This window comes from Spea bombifrons, chromosome 2, assembly GCF_027358695.1.
Source record: "Spea bombifrons isolate aSpeBom1 chromosome 2, aSpeBom1.2.pri, whole genome shotgun sequence".
In the NCBI taxonomy this organism is placed as follows: Eukaryota; Metazoa; Chordata; class Amphibia; order Anura; family Pelobatidae; genus Spea; species Spea bombifrons.
The window spans coordinates 36,434,090-36,454,009 of NC_071088.1; the positions used below are offsets into that span (position 1 = coordinate 36,434,090).

A 19,920-nucleotide genomic window follows, 5' to 3' on the forward strand; every position below is an offset into this window, starting at 1 on the left:
GTGTACGTGCTATGCACATTGTATAATTACATATTGTATTTTTCAGTATAAGTTGGGACTTTTTCAGGGACCTATTTGTGAGGAAGTCCCCTTTGTTTTATGACAAGTTTCCTTTAAGAAAATGGGCACATCTTATTGCATCACCTATTTTGAAATGTATCTTTCATAAAAAGAGGGCATCATTTTAGATGGCAGCAAATTGCATCTATACATTTAATTAATTTTATATCTGAGCAACGTTTCCAGATCTTTAAGTTAAATTATACTGGGTGGGCTGCTCACATCAGCAGTTCCTCACAATGCTTAACTTGTGAACTCACACTGATGCGAATGGTAGGGGACAAATACAGCCCATTCATTAGCATAAGAAAGGCTTTAGCGTTGCTGTGTTCATTTGATTTGGCTAGTACAATGTATAGATAGACTAAGGTTCTAATCTACTTCACAGATAAGTTATAAAAAACTGACTTTTAAGACCAAACAAAATAGGGAATGCTTTAACAGCGACAGTTCCTCATTATTGCTGTAATTTTGCGTTACTGCTACAGCAACCGAGTGCCAATGTCTTGAGGTGATATGTCTATGATAAGAAAGTGCTGAATGATTCAAAACGAATATCACAGACAAACACGCTACATAATTTCAGTGCTATGAGAAAGTCTAGTGGTCTATACAGCACAATAGTGGATTGTTTCACCAGACCCGACAAATGCTGTAAAACGTATTGGCTCGTCATGGTTAATTTAAAACCTCCACAGTTCCTGTCCAGAGGAATGTATGCTTTTAAGACGTCAATCTGTTCAACTGGGCAAATTCAATGAGGGTTTCTCCCACACCTAAAAAGTATATAACTTGGGCTATACCAAATAAAGGGGCAATAACTAATGCTCGGCATCCAGACCCTTTCAAAAAAGCTGATGGACCTTCCTTGATCCAGATTTTCCTGTGAGAGAAAAAAACAACAATGTATTACATGGATGACTTGCGATGGTCAGTAATATTAAATCTGAATAATTAGAATAATTGTCTGATGAATTCCAGAAAAACTACACGACGTTGGGTCAAACGCTAAAAGTTCAACAGGGATTACCATCCACCTCAATCATGTATACTTTTGCCTAGGAAACTGTATTGCGTATTGTATTGTAGTGTCCGGAACAGTTCTGTCTGGCTAGATGTGTGCTTACCTGACACAGTCTACAATTCCATTATAGCTCTCTTCATTTGCTCCTTTATTTAAGGATTGAAGTCGTGTTTTTATCACTGCAAAAACAAAATACAAAAGTGATATATCACACATACATGGAGCACAACTCACACATTTAATGTATACAAATATATACTATATGGACAAAAGTATTGGGGCACCTGACCATTACACCAACAGGGACTTTTATGACATCGCGTAGAGCATTTGTGAGGTCAGGCACTGGTGTTAGATGAGAAATTCTTCTACACCAAACTCAGCCAACCATGTCTTTATGGACCTTGCTTTGTAGACTGGGGCACGTTCATGCTGGAATACAAAAGGGCCTTCCCCAAACTGTTCCCACAAAGATGGAACACAAAATTGTGGCAATGGGTCTGATTGAAACACCTGAATTCAAGGGCAGCCCCTATTTTCTTCTCAGCTAGACTGTACTGCAACTCAATATGTGTTAATGCTATGATACTTGTAGTAGCACTCAGTTATACATTTATAAAAATAAAAAAATAGTTGGCACGCAGTATATCTTACCATCACAAGGATTGACAGACACAGCTGCAACAGAACCAGCTATACAGCCTGAAACAAACGAGTGCAAGAAGGGAGCCCTGTCATTTGGAGAGGATTTCCCCAGCTGATTGAGATTGGAAAATAATGGGAAGTAGATGATGGAGAATGGTACATCCCTCCATGTTCAGGAAAAGGGAACCTGCTAATTCCAAGCTTAAAACACTGGATGTTTCTGAATACGCACAGGATATTGTTCTGTCCTATTATAATACTTTACAAGGTCTCAAATGAAACATAGCCTCATTTTTTAGTTAACTTCCAGCATAAAAGGTGTCAGTACATAAATTCAAGAATAATGGAAGCACAAAAAATAAACCCAGACCTATTTAAAAATAATAAATGCCCAGTCACAAAAAGAATACATTCTTTTACTTAACATTTTAAAAAATTACTACAACTTCTCTCCCATGTAACCCGACCCTTCTTTCCTGCTAACCTAAATCCTCTCTGATACAGTTATCTGGAAGAGAAAAAGTATCTTTGCAAATGTTCAGTTTCATTCTGTTCTGAAGCCTAAAAAGACCCTGCTTCCATTAAATAGAAACAAAGTATATAGATAGGTGTTTATATGTCAGTTTGTACCTCAGTAATGTTGCTCCCAATCCCTTGTATAGTCCTTTAACGCCTTCCGTGCGCAGCAACTCAGATGCAATATGTGTAGCAGAGATCTTTTGAGCTACTGAAGTTGGTGCAACATTATAAGCCCTTGTGAGTACAGGAATTGGGTTTAAGTGCTTGGTTCCAGGAGTCGGGCATTGTATACTAGTAATAGTCTTCTGCTGACATGCTTCAACAAAAACAAAAAAAAAATCAATCAGTGATCACTTTTGGTAATGGAAATTTACATCCTTAAATATATCTTTGTAAAAAAATTGTGAAACAATTAAACCCATTTTTATTTATTGGGGGCTTAATGGATTAGGAAAAAATAAAGGTTTCCCGAAGATTCACTAGAAGTGCTAGATTTCATTTTATAGACAAGTTCAGCAGCTTTTGTTAATTCATTATGGTTGTTTAGCAATAAGCAGTTCAACAGTTAAAAGAGCAGGGTTGAGTTGTATTTTATGTGCTTCTATACTTATACCTCGTGTTTGAGAACATAATATTTTGTGCTGCCACATCATCCATTATGGGATGCTGGCTCAAGGTCACCTAACTGGAGGAGTGAACATCTAGATTCCATGAGTTTGCCAGGCAACACTATGGATACCTCCTTTTAGGGTTTTCTGTCTGGAGTTAGCTCAGCCTGCAAGGGAGGCTCCCAGGATATAGAATCACCAAGAAAGATGTTAGACCCCAAACAACTTATGTCACATTTATAATATGAGAGTGAATGATATAATACGACCACGTGCTTGTGCATAGATGTGAGTGGACATATGCATATGTTCATTGCACGTGTGATGTAAGTACTTTCATTTGCATTTAAAAGGACACATACCAAGTCTTCCAGCATCCTGGAGCTGAATTTTTAGCATCTCCATTGGAGTAGTAATAATAACTTGACATGTTCCAGCACCACATCCTGCCAGCATTTCTTTATAGAGAGACAAACGTTTGCTAAAAGACAAAACACTTGTTTAGAACCAAGAATTAAAAAAGAAAACAAGTAGGATTAAAAGGGCAGACTGCACAGGGCTACTGGTTCTTTTCTGTGGTCACTATCTATGCATCGATGTATTGAGTGTCTGTACATGTGCCTTGCCTCTCTCGATAAGGTATGATCCGGTCCCGCAGTATCAATTACCCATGCATGCTATTTTTACCTTCTGAAACTAAACCGTAAAGACAAATACCAGATCGCAAGAGTCATATTTCCCACAGTGTTGAAACACATTAGAACTAGTTCATTTGATAGGCAGTAGTTTTATTCCCGTCTGAAAATGTAGGCTATTGGTATTCAATGCAAGTAGAATATGAAATCTTTCTGTATACATTAGAATTATCACGAAGTGGGTAATTAAAATGATTTACAGTTTCTGACTTCTTGGTTACAGTTTGCTTCAAAACACGTTGTTGGCAGGCATTGTCCCGTTGCCTTTATGTGCTGCTTGTGTTATTTTAGCTCATTAGTTATTTTTTATTTTTAACATAACGTGATATACTAGAATATAGTTGACATGCTAATATGATGCTTTAGAAAAACAAATATATCTTAAAGGGGCATACTAAGAAAACCATGAAGTTGTCGTGCTTAACATGCTGCTTGCGATCTACTCTTATGCCACTGGCTTGCAATCAATATAGATATGCATCTTTGTGATTACATGGGCATCAAAAAACAAACAAAATGTTCAAACTCTGGTCTCTCTATGCAACAGATTAAGACAGTCCAGAAATTATAGGGCACTAGAAAACAGTCTATCATTTTTAACATAAATTGAGCTACTGGAACTCAAAAACCACATTGTAGTTTTTGATATAGCAGTGAGTTCCATGCATCGTTGCATTTCCATTATATTGCTTACAGCTAAATGGCCGAATACTTTTAGCTATTTGGTTCACTTTGAGGTTCTCTTATTACCCTTCAGCATCAGCATTGCTTAGCTGAACACTTTAATATTGTTAAGTAAACATTCACATATTTTAAGTAAAAACCTTTATTTTCGCTGACTGTTCAGTACTGAATTTGGATAATCATGCAAGATCAACAAAAGACCCCTTTTTCAGAGGTCTAAAAAGGATATGCAACTCAACATCTTATTTTAGGACTACATCAGCCCTCTAAAATTTAACACAAACTTCTTCTACAGGACAAAAGTCTACTTTCATATCACCAAAAAGAACGCCTTACCCATCTCTAGACAAGTGTTGTCTGAAAAAGTCATTAGCTGCCAGCTTAATTGCTTTCTCTGGAGTCACAAGAGTCAAATTTACTGCTGCACCTAAAATAAAAAGCAAGCCTTTGTAACAGAGATCAGACAGGTTTTTAAGGACTAGAGTGCCCACAGGCATCAGTACATTGATATAACTAGACAATACCTTTATATCGTTATATACATGTATACATATGCGTAAGCAGGAGGGGGAACGGACAAAACAACCTATAGCTATAGTAGACAAGACAAAAGAAGTGTTTGTACTATTCGCAGAAGAAGAAAAGTGTTTATTCGGATTGTTGGCTACTATAAGCATAATAATTTTTATATGAGTGCTCATCGCAATCTAATGTGTTACACCCCATAGATGCTTAGGTCTTTACTGATAAGATGAGATCCAAGGATTAATCAGACAAGCCATGGAGTCGGGAGGGACGACCCATCCTTTTGGACAACTTGGTCAATTTGACAAGCTCAGGACGAGCATGAATATCTTTTAAAAATCAGAATCTTATGAGCCTTTGCAATTTTTTTTTTTTTTTTTTTATATACTCAATTACCTAAGCAGAATTTTCACCTTAGTAATAAAAACATGCCAGAGACTGAAAACATGGTATACACCAGTTTGTCATCCCAAGATAGAAGACTTTAAATCCAATGGCTCAGTGCTATAATCGTAAAAACAATGTATTGCTATAAAGAGGACTCTTTATAAAAGAGTAGGTTTTTTGTTTTTTTAATTACAAAAGTAGACATTAACTAGGCACTTCACATATAAAAATATTGTCAATGTTATATGTAGCCAAGTACAAAAAACAACAATAGTTTTTACAGGTAACAAATATAATGCCCAATAAGAAAAAGAGTACACGGAACCAAGTAAAGTAGTGTTAGAGGGACGGAATAATGAGAACAGTATTGTACAGGACAGCAGTAAGCACACAACATAGAAAGCAAAAAGACTCATGCAAAAAAAAAAGGAGATTTTCTTTAAATAGATGATAAGACAGTTATTGAATTCCTAATGCAAGGAGATTATGTGCTAACGCACTGTGGTTCAATATATCTACTTAACACTTTGTGAAGAAAGTCGAACACAAAGAGTTAAGGACATTTTTAAGCATGCACCCTTTTCTTTTTCAGAAACCAGGCTTTGCAGCCCTTAAACCCAAGCAGGTTCTACCATATATAAATTATCCTTGCTAGGTCTTTCAATGGACTGCCTTGACAAAGAGGGTAGTAGATACAGATAAACAGGAACGAAAGAACAAAATGTATCCTATCCTTAGTAAAGGGGAAAAAAAATCTCAAAATAAGACAATAAAAATATGAAGAAAAAAAACAAAAATAGAAAGTTTGCCTAATTACAGTTGTAAGTAGTACTGTAAGAACCATTTTAATGATCCACCGAGGCTTCGCCAGATCGGCTAGCCCTCAAAATCCACGTCGATAGGTCTGCAATATGAAAAACACAGATGCAACAAACAACATTCTTCTGCATACAACAGAGCCTAGCATTTAACAATTAAAAATACGACTACTGAAATGCCAAGCACGAAAATCGATGTGGGGCAAAGGCAGCCAACGGCTGCAAAAGAAATTTAGAGAGTAGATCATGTCTGTGTAGTTAAACTATGCTGTACAGATTATTTTGAATCGTACAGGTGCTGAATTTGTGCAAAATTATTGGAGTCTACATTACAAAGATACAACAGCAAGAAAAAAGTAAATGAACCCTTTGGAACCCTGCTTTCTGCATTAATTGTTCATAAAATGTGATCTGATGGACAAACACAATGCGCTTAAGCTAATAAAACTCAAACGATGATAATCTTTCATGTCTTTGTTGAACACACCCATTAACCATTCACAGTACTGGTTGAAAAACTAACTGAACCTCTGGATTTAATACCTGGCCAAACCTACTTTGGCAGCAATAAACTCGAACAAGCATTTCCTATATCTGTGTATCAAACCTGCATAACATATAAAACTGCATCCATATCCCTACGGTGTCTGGTTTGAACAGCTCTCTTGAGGTCGTTCCGAAACATCTTAAATGGGTTAAAGTCTGGGCTCTGACTGGGCCCCTCCAAAATGATTTCCTTTTTCTTTGAAGTCATTCTGTAGATTTACTTCACTGTTTAGGGTCATAGTCCTGCTGTATCACTCAACTTCTACTGAGCTTCAGCTGGCAGACAGCCATCCTGACATTATTCTGTATGATACCTTGATAAACTTGGGAATTATTTGGTCCCCTCGATGATGGCATGCTGTCCAGGCCTCGAGGCAGCAAAGCAGCCCAATATCATGATGTTCACCCCAACAGTGAAGTGCAGTGGAGGGATGCTTTCATGTTGGTATGCAGTGCCCTTATAATGCCAAATATAGTGCTGTGTATTCTTCCTGAACAATTCAACAAAACATTTCCCAGTAGTGCTATGGAGTATCAATGTGCTCTTTGGCAAACTTCAGGCGTGCAGCAATGTTTTTTGGGTTCTTTTTTTTTTTTTTTGGAGAGTGGTGGCCTCCTTGGTTGTCCTGTCCTAGACTGCATGTCTGTTCAATATTTTGCGTATGGTAAACTCATGAACAGCGATCTTAACCAGTTTCAATAATTCATTCATGCCTGTTACCCTAGGGTTCTATTTTACCTCATTGAGACTTCTGTGTTGTGCCCTTGGAGTCATCATGGATGGCTGCCAACTGTTTGAAATTACTTTGTAACCCTTTCCAGCTTTTGGAAAGGGTTACAGGGTTCTTGATTGTAGGTCTTCTGAGATTTAGTTTTTGCGAGGCATGGCTGACATCAGCAAATGCCTCTTGTAAATAGCAAACTAATCGTTAGATCTACTTTGACCTATAAATAAAAAAAAAAACCCTCCAAAAAACACACATATCCAGTCCTGTCATCGATTAGACTACAGTTCTGCCAACTGTGCATTAAAACAATACAATAACGTGTGTGTTATTAATTAAAACAGATGGTTCATTGAACCCATCTATACATAAATGCTGGTAATTCCAAAAGGTTTGCTTACTTTTTCTTGCCGCTGTAATTTCTGTATAAGATTGTTAGTATTTCAAAATTATGTAAAGTTCATTGGGGGGGAACCTAACATTTCACTAAGCACATCCATATACGAAGCAGAGTGTGTATATATATATATATATATATATATATATGCATTACAAAAACGTTTTACTTTAATTATTAAAGTAACTGCTTAAAATTACCATGGCAGATTATGCAGGCATCGAAAGCACACTAAGTACAGTGGATATTGCATTTCTTAAAAATACATATTTAAGAACAGGCTTATTACCACTTAGTGGTTTCATGTTCTTGCTGCACAGATAAGACTTAAGCTTTATCTGCAATATGTTTGCAGCTGCTGTCTGTAACAACGTAGCCATCTGCGCAACACAAACTGGTTTGCATAATATCTCTAAATGTGAATTTCATGCCAAAATTGACAATAAAAAAAAATAAGTAATTAGCATACCTCTGTACATTCCAAAATAACCTTCCGAGCGCAGGGTCTTTCTCAAGCAATCCCACCTGGTGAGAAAAAAAAAAAAAAAAAAAAAAAAAGTTTTAGGTGGATTCAAACATGGGAATGACAAGATCCACCACGGGTTTAGCTTTACATAAGGGCATAGATAACGATGGCATAAATAGATAAAAAAAGTGGCGTATCTTATTTTATGTAAATGGTAACGATGTATTCAAAACACATACATGTCGCCGCTAGGTTGCACTATGGAAATTGGATTAATTTACAATTAGTTTTTGCTACTTATTGAACCTCCTACATAAATTTTATTCATCACGATATTGTACGATTGTAATAGTTATATACCTACCAATCATGCTGTAATGAGGTAGCCATAATCACATTTACATTTGGCAACATAGGATTTTAATTTCATTAGTTTCTTATCTCTTTTGTGACAGATCACATTGATTATACATTTTGCCCCTTTTTTTGGAATACCAATATGTTGGGATTTCTGCAGGCGTTAATATTTTTATGCTACATATCCTTCAGGCTCTATGGACAGTACCAGCTAAATTCTTGCTTCAGATAGCAATTTTATGTATTATTGTGGGGACTGGTTTTCATGTGGTGTAATAACTGGCCGGGTCCCCCAAACTTCACCAAGCAACATGTCCCACAGTGACATATTTGCCCCACCCACCAACTTACATTCTGGCACACATATGTAAACACACACACTCCATCTCACATTCATGCTCAGACACGCATTTATACATAGACATCCATGCACATTCATGTTCACATACATACACTGTGTATATATTTATTTATATATATATAACATACATAACCCCCACTTAGCAGGTTTTCTCACTGTGCGGGGAGCCAACATTTTGATTATTTTCTTGCATTTTTAGTAAAATGTACATAAAAATAGTTATAGCCTCCAGGTACTGAGAGAACTCTGCAAGCCTAAAATCTCCTTAAAATCCTAAGAAATGTTCTGTCACAGAATGCATATTGTATGCTTGACCAAAGAGTTTGTGGGCATGCAGCATGTCTACCAGACCCAACAATGGCTATAGTTGTATCTGTTACCTCTGTATTAGTCAACTTTAAGATCATGTTCTGCTAAAACTAGCAAAGCAATACGCACAATGTATAGGTGAAACCGTACACTCACATGTTCTTATAGATCTGTTGTCCATTCCTCTGATTCTGCAGCCTTGTTTTAGTCAAGTCAATTGGAAAGACACAAGTCACCCCGATGATCCCTGCGATTCCACCGTTTATGAGTTTGGCAGGCAGACTTAAACACAGGAAAGGCCATGAAATAGTTAATAAACATAAGGTAGCATTTCAGTGTTTTTACAATCTGTTTTTATATATTTGGTAATTTAACAAATGCCTCTAGGATTTAGAAGCATAATACATAAAACTCGGTGCCACAACTATTGATTTTAAGGTGCCTGCATATCCACGGAGAGACACGCAACGGTATGTTTCTTACTTTGTTTTGGCATATATACCCATCACTAGCGTATATCACCTCTTGATAAAGGGGTATGCATTGAATACACACAAATGCAGATACATATTTTTTGTAATATAAAGTTATAGATCAGGCTGCATTAAATGCTAGTTTAAAAGTATAAATGTAACACAAAAACATACACACAGATCAGAAGCACCAACAATAATAGCGTTCACATGGTACTACAACCAATATTAATGTCTTGAAGCTCAAAACGAAAAGTTTTTGTATGTCTGAAGAATTCCTATTTTTACATTTCAGTAAAATTGCTTTGAAATACATGACTGCCACACACACACACACACACATATATAAAAGTAAACATATATTTAAATAAAAAGGTAAAAAGTACAGACCAGTGTATATTTTAACACAGTTTAGGTCTCTTACCTAATCTGTTTCTCAGCCATCTTCAAGTTTTTGGGGGTTCTTTTCTCAGAAAGAGATCCGTTTGGTCGCTAAGGTACAGGCTCCTAACAGCACAGAATGCCAACTGAGCACTGTGGAGAGAAACACAAGATTTTCACTACATCAGCTGTTTCTCTATAAATAAACCACTGGCATCCACTCACATGTCAAAAGATCAATGCACGCAAATGACTCATATGCAACTCACTCATATGCCACTCAGAAGCATGAATCAAAGACCATACTTATACTATAAAAAAGCAACTTGCATCACCCAGCTTAAGAGAAAGGACCATGTGCTTTGGATGACTATTTGGAATATACAAGAGAATAAAGCCTGGCATTAGCTATCAAAAGCAATGGGGATTAAATGGCTTGAGCGTCCTACTGACTACAGTTGTTGCTTTTAACCTTTTGTTTTTAGGTAAAACACTAAAGCACTTTACAATACCAATTTCACACGCATTTAACTACATATCCGGTAAAAAAAAAAAAAAATTACTAAACTTGACTATCTATGGGTTAAAGTCAACCTATCACTACACTATTTGCGAACAGCTCAGCATCCCAGTTACATCACATTTGATCACAGACACTTTTTATAAACAAGATTTCTTTACAATAGTGATGAGAGGTCTGTGGAAGAATTTAGTCTTAAATATTTAGCAAGCATCCTTACCACATACTGTGTTATGAATATGTATAAATGTGCAGTACTAAATTCTTAGGTGTGAAAAAAGAATGCCTTCATGTTAAGTTTTTTTTTTTTTATCACTTAAAATGCAAAGCGAGTGAACAGATGGAAAATATAAATCAAACCAAATATTTGGGGTTTTTGTTTTCTCAAAATGCTCCCTTTATATCCTGCACCAACAGAAAGATGACTGCTGTTTGTGCCTATCTTTAGGGTGACAGATGCTTGCTTCCAGCTAGATTGGATAGCGGTTTATTGACACTGTAGGTGCCCATAGTATCCAAGAGCAATTTTCACACAAATTCTTAAAACAATTGTGCAAACCTTACTTTGATTTATGTGAATTCCTTATATAGCTAAATACATTTTTTTGCAGTTCCCAGTGTTTACCTGCACTACCAGAACAGTACTCAGCGTATGCAGACATCAACAGTTCAGTGGGCCGCAGTGACAGCAGACGTTGAATAATATGCAGGACAGCCTTTATTGTGTGATTGTGGCATTACAAATCCTTTTTTTGTTTTTATATTTTGCTAATTCTACTTTCACTATCCTTAACTAAGTGTATATGGCTCTGCTGCTCACACCATTCCTCCGTTCCTTCTCAACTACTAACTTCAAGTCCTTTTTCAAGTGATTAGTTCCCAACCTAACCCCATTTAGCTTATAATCAGCATGCATGTGCAGTCATATCACAACCAAATTCACAATGTATCGTTGCACAAAGACGATAAACGATGATGATGATATATGGAACGGGAAGCAGGAGACCTAGCGGGATGTCCCTGGCTGCTGTTGCCACCTTCCTCGTGGCGAAACCTGGCTACAAGTGGGGAGCCGCTCTGGTTCTCAGAGTAATGACGCTCCGCTGGGGAAAAAGGTCTCCCAAAGAACCGCACTTCAAGTCGCAAGACAACACCAGTCAGGATGCGAGAAAACACTTTATTAAGACTGGTCCTGGTTTAAGTACTTCTTTTAGCTGCATTCTTCCAAAGCAAAACAAAAAAAAGCACTTACCCGACACAGAAAATGCAGCAATTCTATAAAATCAGTGGCAAGACTATACTTCCAATGAAATCAATGACTTTAAAACACTTTATACATGCAGCATTCAACAAAACCAGTGCTGGATCTTACTGGTGTAGAGCAGATTTTAGATTTACACCGCTAAACACCAGATAGAATAAATAGACAGGTGTGTGCAGATATAGAATTGGTAATACTGGAAGAAACTATACAATATCCAAACCACTAAAATTTTAAGACAATTAACAGAAAAGTTTTAAATAAACATTACTGGATTAAAGAAACAAAACTTTAGGGCAGATTCTGCCCATTTTTTCCCACTGTAAAAATACCTGAAAAACTTACTTGCGCATTGGTCTCATCTTATATTTAAGCTAGCCTTATGCCTTCCCAACGCATGTTACTTCATGGTAACAAACCTTTACTACTTTGGCTGTAGAAATCTACCAGCCATTCCAATAGGTAAAACTTAACGCTGCATCCATTTTAAAGTGCATATGAGTGCTTGAGTCTACCAGAGAGCACTTCCCAGCACCCAGGGTTTTGCACCCTATGCTTTCCTCCAGGGGACATGGTTTAGCAGGTGCCCCAAGGCTCCCAGCGGGGTCCAGTAATGCACTTTACGTGACCCTGCTGGGCTCTCGAAAGAAGAAAAAAAAAATATTTGTGCACATCATTTCCATCACTACAGAGGGAAAAATACAATAATGGGCACACAAGCTAGTTTTAAATACAGGGCAGAACTTAAGCACTTTGTAATACTAAAATAAAACTGCACAAACAAGTTGCCTATAACATATGTATACATACAAGTTCATAACATGTGCAGAGTGTCTTAACAACTGATGAAATACCAGGAGCTACAGCACAATTTTCTTAGAAATGCTTATCTCCCAAACATGACTAGTGAGCGAGAATTATACTAATTTACTTCACTCTACTTAAACTGCTATGTCACTTATGGACCCGCGCATATTAACGTGCACCACCTAGATATGGCTAGTGTGTTAAACCAATGTATGTATTGTAAGTCTTTAAGACTGTGCAGTTTTTCAGTAAACAAATGCTGTTTTGTAGCAGCTGCCCACACGTATGGCACAATTATAATACAAATAAAAGCACAATGAATGTTGTAAATAGGTTAGAGCACGTAACATGTAATGTAAAAGTTGCGTCTCTGCATTTGCTCAGCCTACTGGGGGATAGGGCCTAGGAAATAGAAAAGGCTGGTTGGGGGAAAATGTAGTAAGTGGCTTTACCGCGGTAAAATCTACAAAAGATGCAAACATTTTTGCCTTTAGAAGTTACATTGTCAACACTTAGTCTGCCACTTGCTAAACGTTTCATAGTACAGAGCGGTCAATAGTTCTCTTACCAGTGAATAACTGAAATGCTGAATTTGAGGGTATTTCTCGAAACCTGCTTAAAATAAAATAAAAAAGTATTAGTTTACAGATTTTGATATTTTGATGCCGCAATAATTTGTGCTGATAAAAGGTATATATGAGACCACTCATGGCTAAAGTCCATCTGTGTACATCCTAGTTTACTATGCAATACTGTTACCTGGCAACCTTAGGGTAAAAATCTTTTGAAAATGTAAAATACCCAAGTATCCAATAGTATAAAAAACAAAATGGCGCTGTACAAAAAAAATTTCTATTGGTCTACTTGTGTCCGTTCTTGGCAAAATTGTTAAGTTTGCCAAATTGCAGCAGCTGGATTTTATATCCATCATGGAGTTTTGCTTATATTCCAAAAATGTTCCTGCTGCTCCCTACCCCATCTGCGTCTCTATGTTTTGCTGCACTGATTGGTTCAGGACACAATGGGAGCCCAGCCACAAGCGCATGGGGTCTCATTGGCCCCGCCCCGAGTGTTCATGGAGCCAGCTCTGGGGGTCAATATAGATCTTACAAATTGTATTCAGTATATTTTGTGGGACCGGGCAAAATGGGGCAAATGCATGAGGGGGTATGCAAAGGGAACATCACAGAAACTTAAATGGGACCTCTCAAAAGTGTCCCTTTGAAAGGTTTTTGTGTTGATTTTATGCTACAGAGGAAAGAATAAACAGAAAGGCTAAGGATACTAGAGTGTGCAAAAAACATTCTGTAGCTGTGGAACAGCACCTTTAAACTCAACATGGCTGTCCAAGTTGACCAGCTTCGCAGCAGAGCCACCACAGAGGTTCTATAGATTTTGAAGGGCCAACCCCCTTGAACTTCTGCTACAGAAAGAGCTTGGCTGGCTCTGTATAGTTTAATCAGTGAGATTTCTGGAGAGTTTCCTAACTCATTGAATTTTGCGGTAATGTATTATTATTGATGCACCAACTACAGTACATGACTTCCTAAAAGTCAATGCAGATATCCTTTTCCCTGAATCTGAGGTAATCTGTACTCGATTCTGTGTCTGGGTGTAGGTTTCTAAATTCAATGAACTACAAAACCACCCATTATTACAGGGTTTTTTTTTTTTTTTTTCTTCAATGGACCTGAATAAAAAGTAACCTGACACGTACATTTTTACTAAATAATATTGGTCCTCCTGCTTCCATCAGATTAAACATATGTGTATATATATATATATATATATATATATATATATATATATATATATATATATATATGTATATATACACACACACACACACACACACACATACATACATATATCCCCATAGCCATAAGTCAATGAAAATACGAGATTTCTTCTAAGGTCCTAAATTCTGGCACATATTTCGCAAAAGAAAAATAATTCTATCATAAAGTGTTAAATAAGTTTTACAATTGCGAAATAGCAACATCTTTTGGTACATTTAAACTTAACCCCTAAACAAACAATTTTATGTTGATGTAGAGCAAATGTAAGTCCCACATCCCTTACAAAAGATACATTATTTCATTCAATATCCTCAAGTTATTTTTGTGACTAAAAATGTTGCTTACCAACCCCCCCCCCATAAATTTAGAATTAACATCGGCAGAACTTAATTTTCATTTATTATTTCGAGTTTTCGTAATATGCGGACCGGCTTTCTGTAATCAATGGAGAGGAACGTGAACAACACCAGAGTAACACCAGCAAACGCTGGCCAGCCCAGAACTCACCTAGTAATCCTTCCACTAATGTCTCTCACAGCGTGATGCGCAGGAATTGAGCAATAAATATTAGAAACTAATACACCGCGGCTTATATTACTGTGAGGTATAATACCGCACACGACTCAACGCAATGACCTGGCAGCGAAAGAGACACTCTGGAAATTTCCACTGCTTCACATGGTAGGAGGCGGGGAATCCCCGACAGAATAATGCGCGTCTCGGCCAATCAACTACGAGCTAGTAGACGGTTCTGTTTGTAAGCCCATCCCCCTAAAGTAGACGGAATTCCAATTATTTGGTTCAGGCGCTTGGCTATGGTTTGTGAGGGGCCTGTGGAAAGTTTTGACGGTGGGCGGGAAAATGTCACTCATTACCTTGGTATGATACAGAAGACGTATTACTGTCGGTTTGTAAACCGAACTAAACGTTTGACGTTAGTATTTACATGGTAAATATGGTTAACCATGATTTTAGCTGAAGAGCATGAATAACTAGTAGCTGTAGTTGTCATAGGTTTCAGTCAGAACCATATGTTAATTATGTGGTATGTGACACATATGCCCTTCGGTAAAATCATACTGGTCAGGCCGGAATTAGAGGACACAGGTGAAGGGCACACACAACAAACACTAATGTTCATATTGTGCATTCTAAGCTTCTTGGAAAATTGAATGCTCCACAGTAAGGGAACACACATGTAGAATATAATATAGACACAGCCTATGTTTTTATCTAGCATGTTAGAAATATATATGAATCAGTGGCGACTCTAGAAACAATATATAGGGGGGGCACACAAGATACCACAGTCAAACTGGGGGGGCATTAATAATTTCCACCATTAAATCATACCACTGAAAAAACACACACACATATATATATATATATATATATATATATATATATATATATATATTGCCAAAAGTAATGTGCTATGGAATGATACTTTTGTTATTGAACAATACAATACTTGATCATTCAAAATGGGAAGCCTGAAGCCACAATTTAGTACGACTAATCCTTAAAATCCTTTAAACAACACAATACCTTAACTTTTGCACTAAATGATTTCAGGGCCTAATATTAGATCCTGCTGCTGATATATATATATTAGCCCCTGCTGCCCAAATATATTACTATTAGCCCCAGTTGCCGATATATATATTAATATTAGTCCCTGCTGCCGATATATATATAAATATATATATAAATATTAGACCCTGCTGCCGATAGCAGGTATAGATCAACACATTAACACACAAACCCAGCTTTGCATGTATAGATCAATTGAAATTCACTTGTGATCTCAGCACTGAAGGTATATATCAAATAAACAGAATCAGACATACAAATCCTGTATTTGCAGGTATACAATAATAATATATGAAACGTAGCATCGCAGGTATAGATCAAATAAATACATGGAAACAGCATTGCAGGTATTAATCAACTGAACAAGACAACTGAACAAAACAACCCTAATTACTGACCATTCACACGCCTTTCATATCTCCATTCAATCGCAGAAGTACACACACCATACTTTAAATACATTCACTCACAGAAGCACACACCATTCTTTCCCCTTACAATCCCAAAGAAATGATGGTAAAGGGAGAAAAAAAATCACTTTTACAGCAAAAATAAGTTTTGCAGTAAAAATGCAAGGCGCTCCAGGGATGAGATGGTTACTCACGTACCGCACAGGCTAAATGGCTGATTTAAATAATATTTGCAGTTCATCAGGATTTCAAAAATTGCCTCCCTCTACCGTTGGCTAAATTTAACCCCATGATCAAAGGGATCATAGGATTAAAAATTAGTATCGGCCATTTTTTAAAAGGGAATGCGACTTTTTATAGCTATATGATCGCTGTGGTAACATTGGCTACCACACTGATCATTTAGCTAGAATACTTAAACTTTTTTTTTTTTTTTTTAAAGTTAAACTACTTTATGTTTAAATAATTTAATTTGGGGGTCTCTAGGCAATTTTGATCTTTTTTATCTGCCTTTAGAGACCCACAAATTATTTTTTTACATTTTTATTTTAACTTAATATTTTTTATTACAATCTATATACCGTTGGAAAGGCGAGGCGATTACCTTTCAAACAGTATTTGTTGGGGTATGTAGCTGCTTAGATGCCTGAGATACAGGCATCTAAGCAGCATGCCCCCATACCTCTTTAACTGACAATTGTCAGTTGTTAATAAAGTTGCGCGGTGATGTCATCGCGTCATTGCGCGAGACATCACCGGGCAGATCGGGTGGCCCCGGTGATGCCCTTCAGTTTGAGGGGCAGATCGCCGGGGTAGGTGGTGATGGAGGTCCACAGACCTTCATCAAGGTAAGGTAGTGCTAGTGACGGCATGGTGCCGTCGTTAGCACCTGACTGGGACTGCTAGCGGCGTCACCATGCCGTCGTTAGCAGTCAAGGGGTTACAAATTCGGCGGGGGGGGCAACAGGGGGGGCAAGGAATAACCTAGGGGGGGCAATTTCCCCCCGTTGCCCCCCGTAGCGATGCCACTGATATGAATAAAACAAATTATATTCCCACACGGTTTTCTACATAGGTTCATTTGTGTGTGTGTTGTAACCAAAAAATAGAAAATAGTGGTGCAAGTAGATTGTTGCAAAATTTAGAGGTGTCCATTATTTGTTAATGAAAATTGTTTGTGGGTATGGTAGAGAAATTTAGACATGGAGACTATGTAGATAATTAGGCGCTAAATGCAAATATTGTCACTGATAGGTGCTAGTTGTATACTACAAAGGAGGAAATGTTTTATTTTAGAGGAGAATTAATTAAGCGAGGTCAAAGTCTAAAACTGGAGGGTTAGAAGTTCAAATGCAAGCCAAAGAAATTTTGCGTTGCCAAGAGGGCAAGGCCATCTTTAATATCGATTGGACCCTGGGCACTCAAATCCTGTATTAAACACATGGTAACATAGTAAAAATCACAAGAAAACTCTGAAGGCATTGATCAAATAAATAATGCACACAACCCCCAAATTGCAGGTATAGATCAAAGCTCACACACCCCATAGATCAACCTTGGCACCCAGATTGCGCAGATATCACTTGCCCAGCACCCAAATTGCACACAAAGGACTTGCCCTGGATCCCATATTGCACACGTAGGACTTAGCCCTCAAACAACCTGCCCCTGCCATTTTTGCCCCCAAACAACCTACCTGTGCCGTATTTGCCCACCAGTTTAACATCCACATCCATGCTATCACACAATTATAGAGATACATAAATGAATACATACTCATTCACACATATTCATACTCCCATTAGAAGCAGTAGAGGCTAATACAATGAGGGATAGGCATAAATTTATTCTGAATTTTTACCCCCACAATTCTTGAATTAGAGTCTACATCCATTTTATCCCATGTGACCAGTATGACACATACAGTATCAAAATCTAGACAACTCCCTTAGACGTCTGAGGCGGGCGGTCAGACCTGCAAGGCTGCCTTTGCTTTGCTCCCACACAGCGGCTCTTCTCTTGTTCCGCCCAGGAACCCAACTGAGTCACACGAAGGCAGCCTTGCGGGAGTGCACAGGAAATCTGCAGATCTGGTAAGGGGGTGGGCGGGATTGACCACATATGTTGCGGGAGCAGGCGGGATTGGACACATGATGCGGGAGTGGAACACACATTGCCGGAACGGGCAGTTATGGTTAGAAATTCACCGTGAGTGGGTGGGATCGGGATTAAAGAAACAGTCCTGCGGAGGGCTCTACTTTGATTCCATTCAAGGTCAGAGGCTACTCCTTATTCAACATACTTGAAACTTAATTTGCTTACTTAGGGGTACAGAATACATTTTAGGTGGGGGTAAGAATGCTTTCAAAAATAGACGTGTTATAGACAGTTATTTTTATCATTTAACAAAATGCAAAGTGAATAAACAGAAATAAAATATAAATCAAGCCAATATTTTATATGACTACCCTTTACCTTCAAAACAACATCAGTTCATCTAGGTATACTTCCAGAAACTCAGGGATTTTGTAGGTTTACCCCTTAAGATAATGACCAGTGACATGCCTGGTATATTGTGGCATTAAATGAGCTTAGAAAGTGATTAAAGATCGCTTTCTTGGCTCAAATGGTGTTGCTGCAATGCCTTGGATTCAACAACACCTGCTTAAAAGGAGCTTAGCGAGCGCCTCCTAGCCTAAATCGGTGTTGCTGAAATGCATTAATATGATCGCTCTCCAGAGAGAGAAAGTGCAATAGCGAGAGGCATGGTCTCACAAGGCATGCTTCTCACAAGATGGCTGTGCCCACTAAAAAGTAAACAAGTTCCCAGAGAGAAAGAAACTAAATAAAAGAGAAAGAAACTAAATAAAATCACAAAAGTTATTGATTACAATTAAAATTAAACATTTTCTTAAATAACCTGCCTATAGGGAAACAAAAGGCTGCTGGAAATCAGTTGTGTCCACAACTGGTAGTAATGCCAACAATGTTACATTGGAACATTGTAAGTATTAGAGCATAGCTTTACTGAAAACCTGAGTGCTGTCTAACACAATTGGTTTAGACACTGTGCTGATATTTACCTACATTCACTGTGCAGTCTGTGTGTCTAATATACTGCTGAACTATCTAGCTCTCTCACACTAAAACAAGATAAGCCTACTTTACAATTTCATGGTTAGCAGGGGTCACTGGCTCTGCTAAACAGTTTTAATTCCCATAGCATGGAAGGCAGGCATAAACCACCTGACACCAGCTTGTATATATGGCTTTCTCAGAGAACCAGGATGTATTTATATGCTCTAAGATCCTCCTTCTAAATAGCAGAACAGTTTTTCCCGCATACTGGATACCGCACTGACAGGCTAGATAAACCCTGTATGCTCTTACAATTTAAAATTGCCGTATGGTAAAGGTCACCTTTGTTACCGTGCAGGTGAAAATTTTCATTGGTTTTATGTACGTGCATTCCTTACAGGTGCCACATTTTTAAGCTCCTGTAGTCCTGTTTGTAACCCAATTAGTTGTCTTTGTTTTCTTCAGGAGTTAG

General features: G+C 37.7%; 1 protein-coding gene across 3 annotated transcripts; it reads right to left on the minus strand.

The window, feature by feature from the left end:
- Positions 1-88: 88 nt before the first annotated feature.
- Positions 89-15,029, minus strand: LOC128475058 (mitochondrial glutamate carrier 1-like). 3 transcript variants are annotated; one of them, XM_053457525.1, is made up of 11 exons: positions 14,875-15,029; positions 13,137-13,180; positions 10,024-10,133; positions 9,283-9,408; positions 8,103-8,158; positions 4,572-4,662; positions 3,219-3,337; positions 2,360-2,564; positions 1,739-1,893; positions 1,188-1,263; positions 89-943 (listed from the first exon to the last, which is right to left on the minus strand). In XM_053457525.1, the coding sequence occupies exons 3-11, from the start codon at positions 10,041-10,043 to the stop codon at positions 784-786; spliced, it is 1,008 nt and encodes a 335-aa protein (XP_053313500.1). In that variant the 5' UTR covers positions 10,044-10,133; positions 13,137-13,180; positions 14,875-15,029; the 3' UTR covers positions 89-783. The 3 variants fall into 3 exon arrangements, with proteins under 3 accessions (XP_053313500.1, XP_053313499.1, XP_053313497.1); XM_053457524.1 differs by having other exon boundaries at positions 13,137-13,183; XM_053457522.1 differs by lacking the exons at positions 8,103-8,158; positions 9,283-9,408; positions 10,024-10,133; positions 13,137-13,180; positions 14,875-15,029 and having other exon boundaries at positions 4,572-5,124.
- Between the last annotated feature and the right edge of the window lie 4,891 nt (positions 15,030-19,920).

Coding starts and splice junctions, on each gene's coding strand:
- LOC128475058 (XM_053457522.1), bottom strand. CDS start 4,936: ATGAGCACTCATATAAAAATTATTATGCTTATAGTAGCCAACAATCCG. Junction 2,565..3,218: donor CCAGGATGCTGGAAGACTTG/GTATGTGTCCTT, acceptor TTTTTGTTGAAG/CATGTCAGCAGAAGACTATT. Junction 944..1,187: donor GGAATTGTAGACTGTGTCAG/GTAAGCACACAT, acceptor TTTCTCTCACAG/GAAAATCTGGATCAAGGAAG.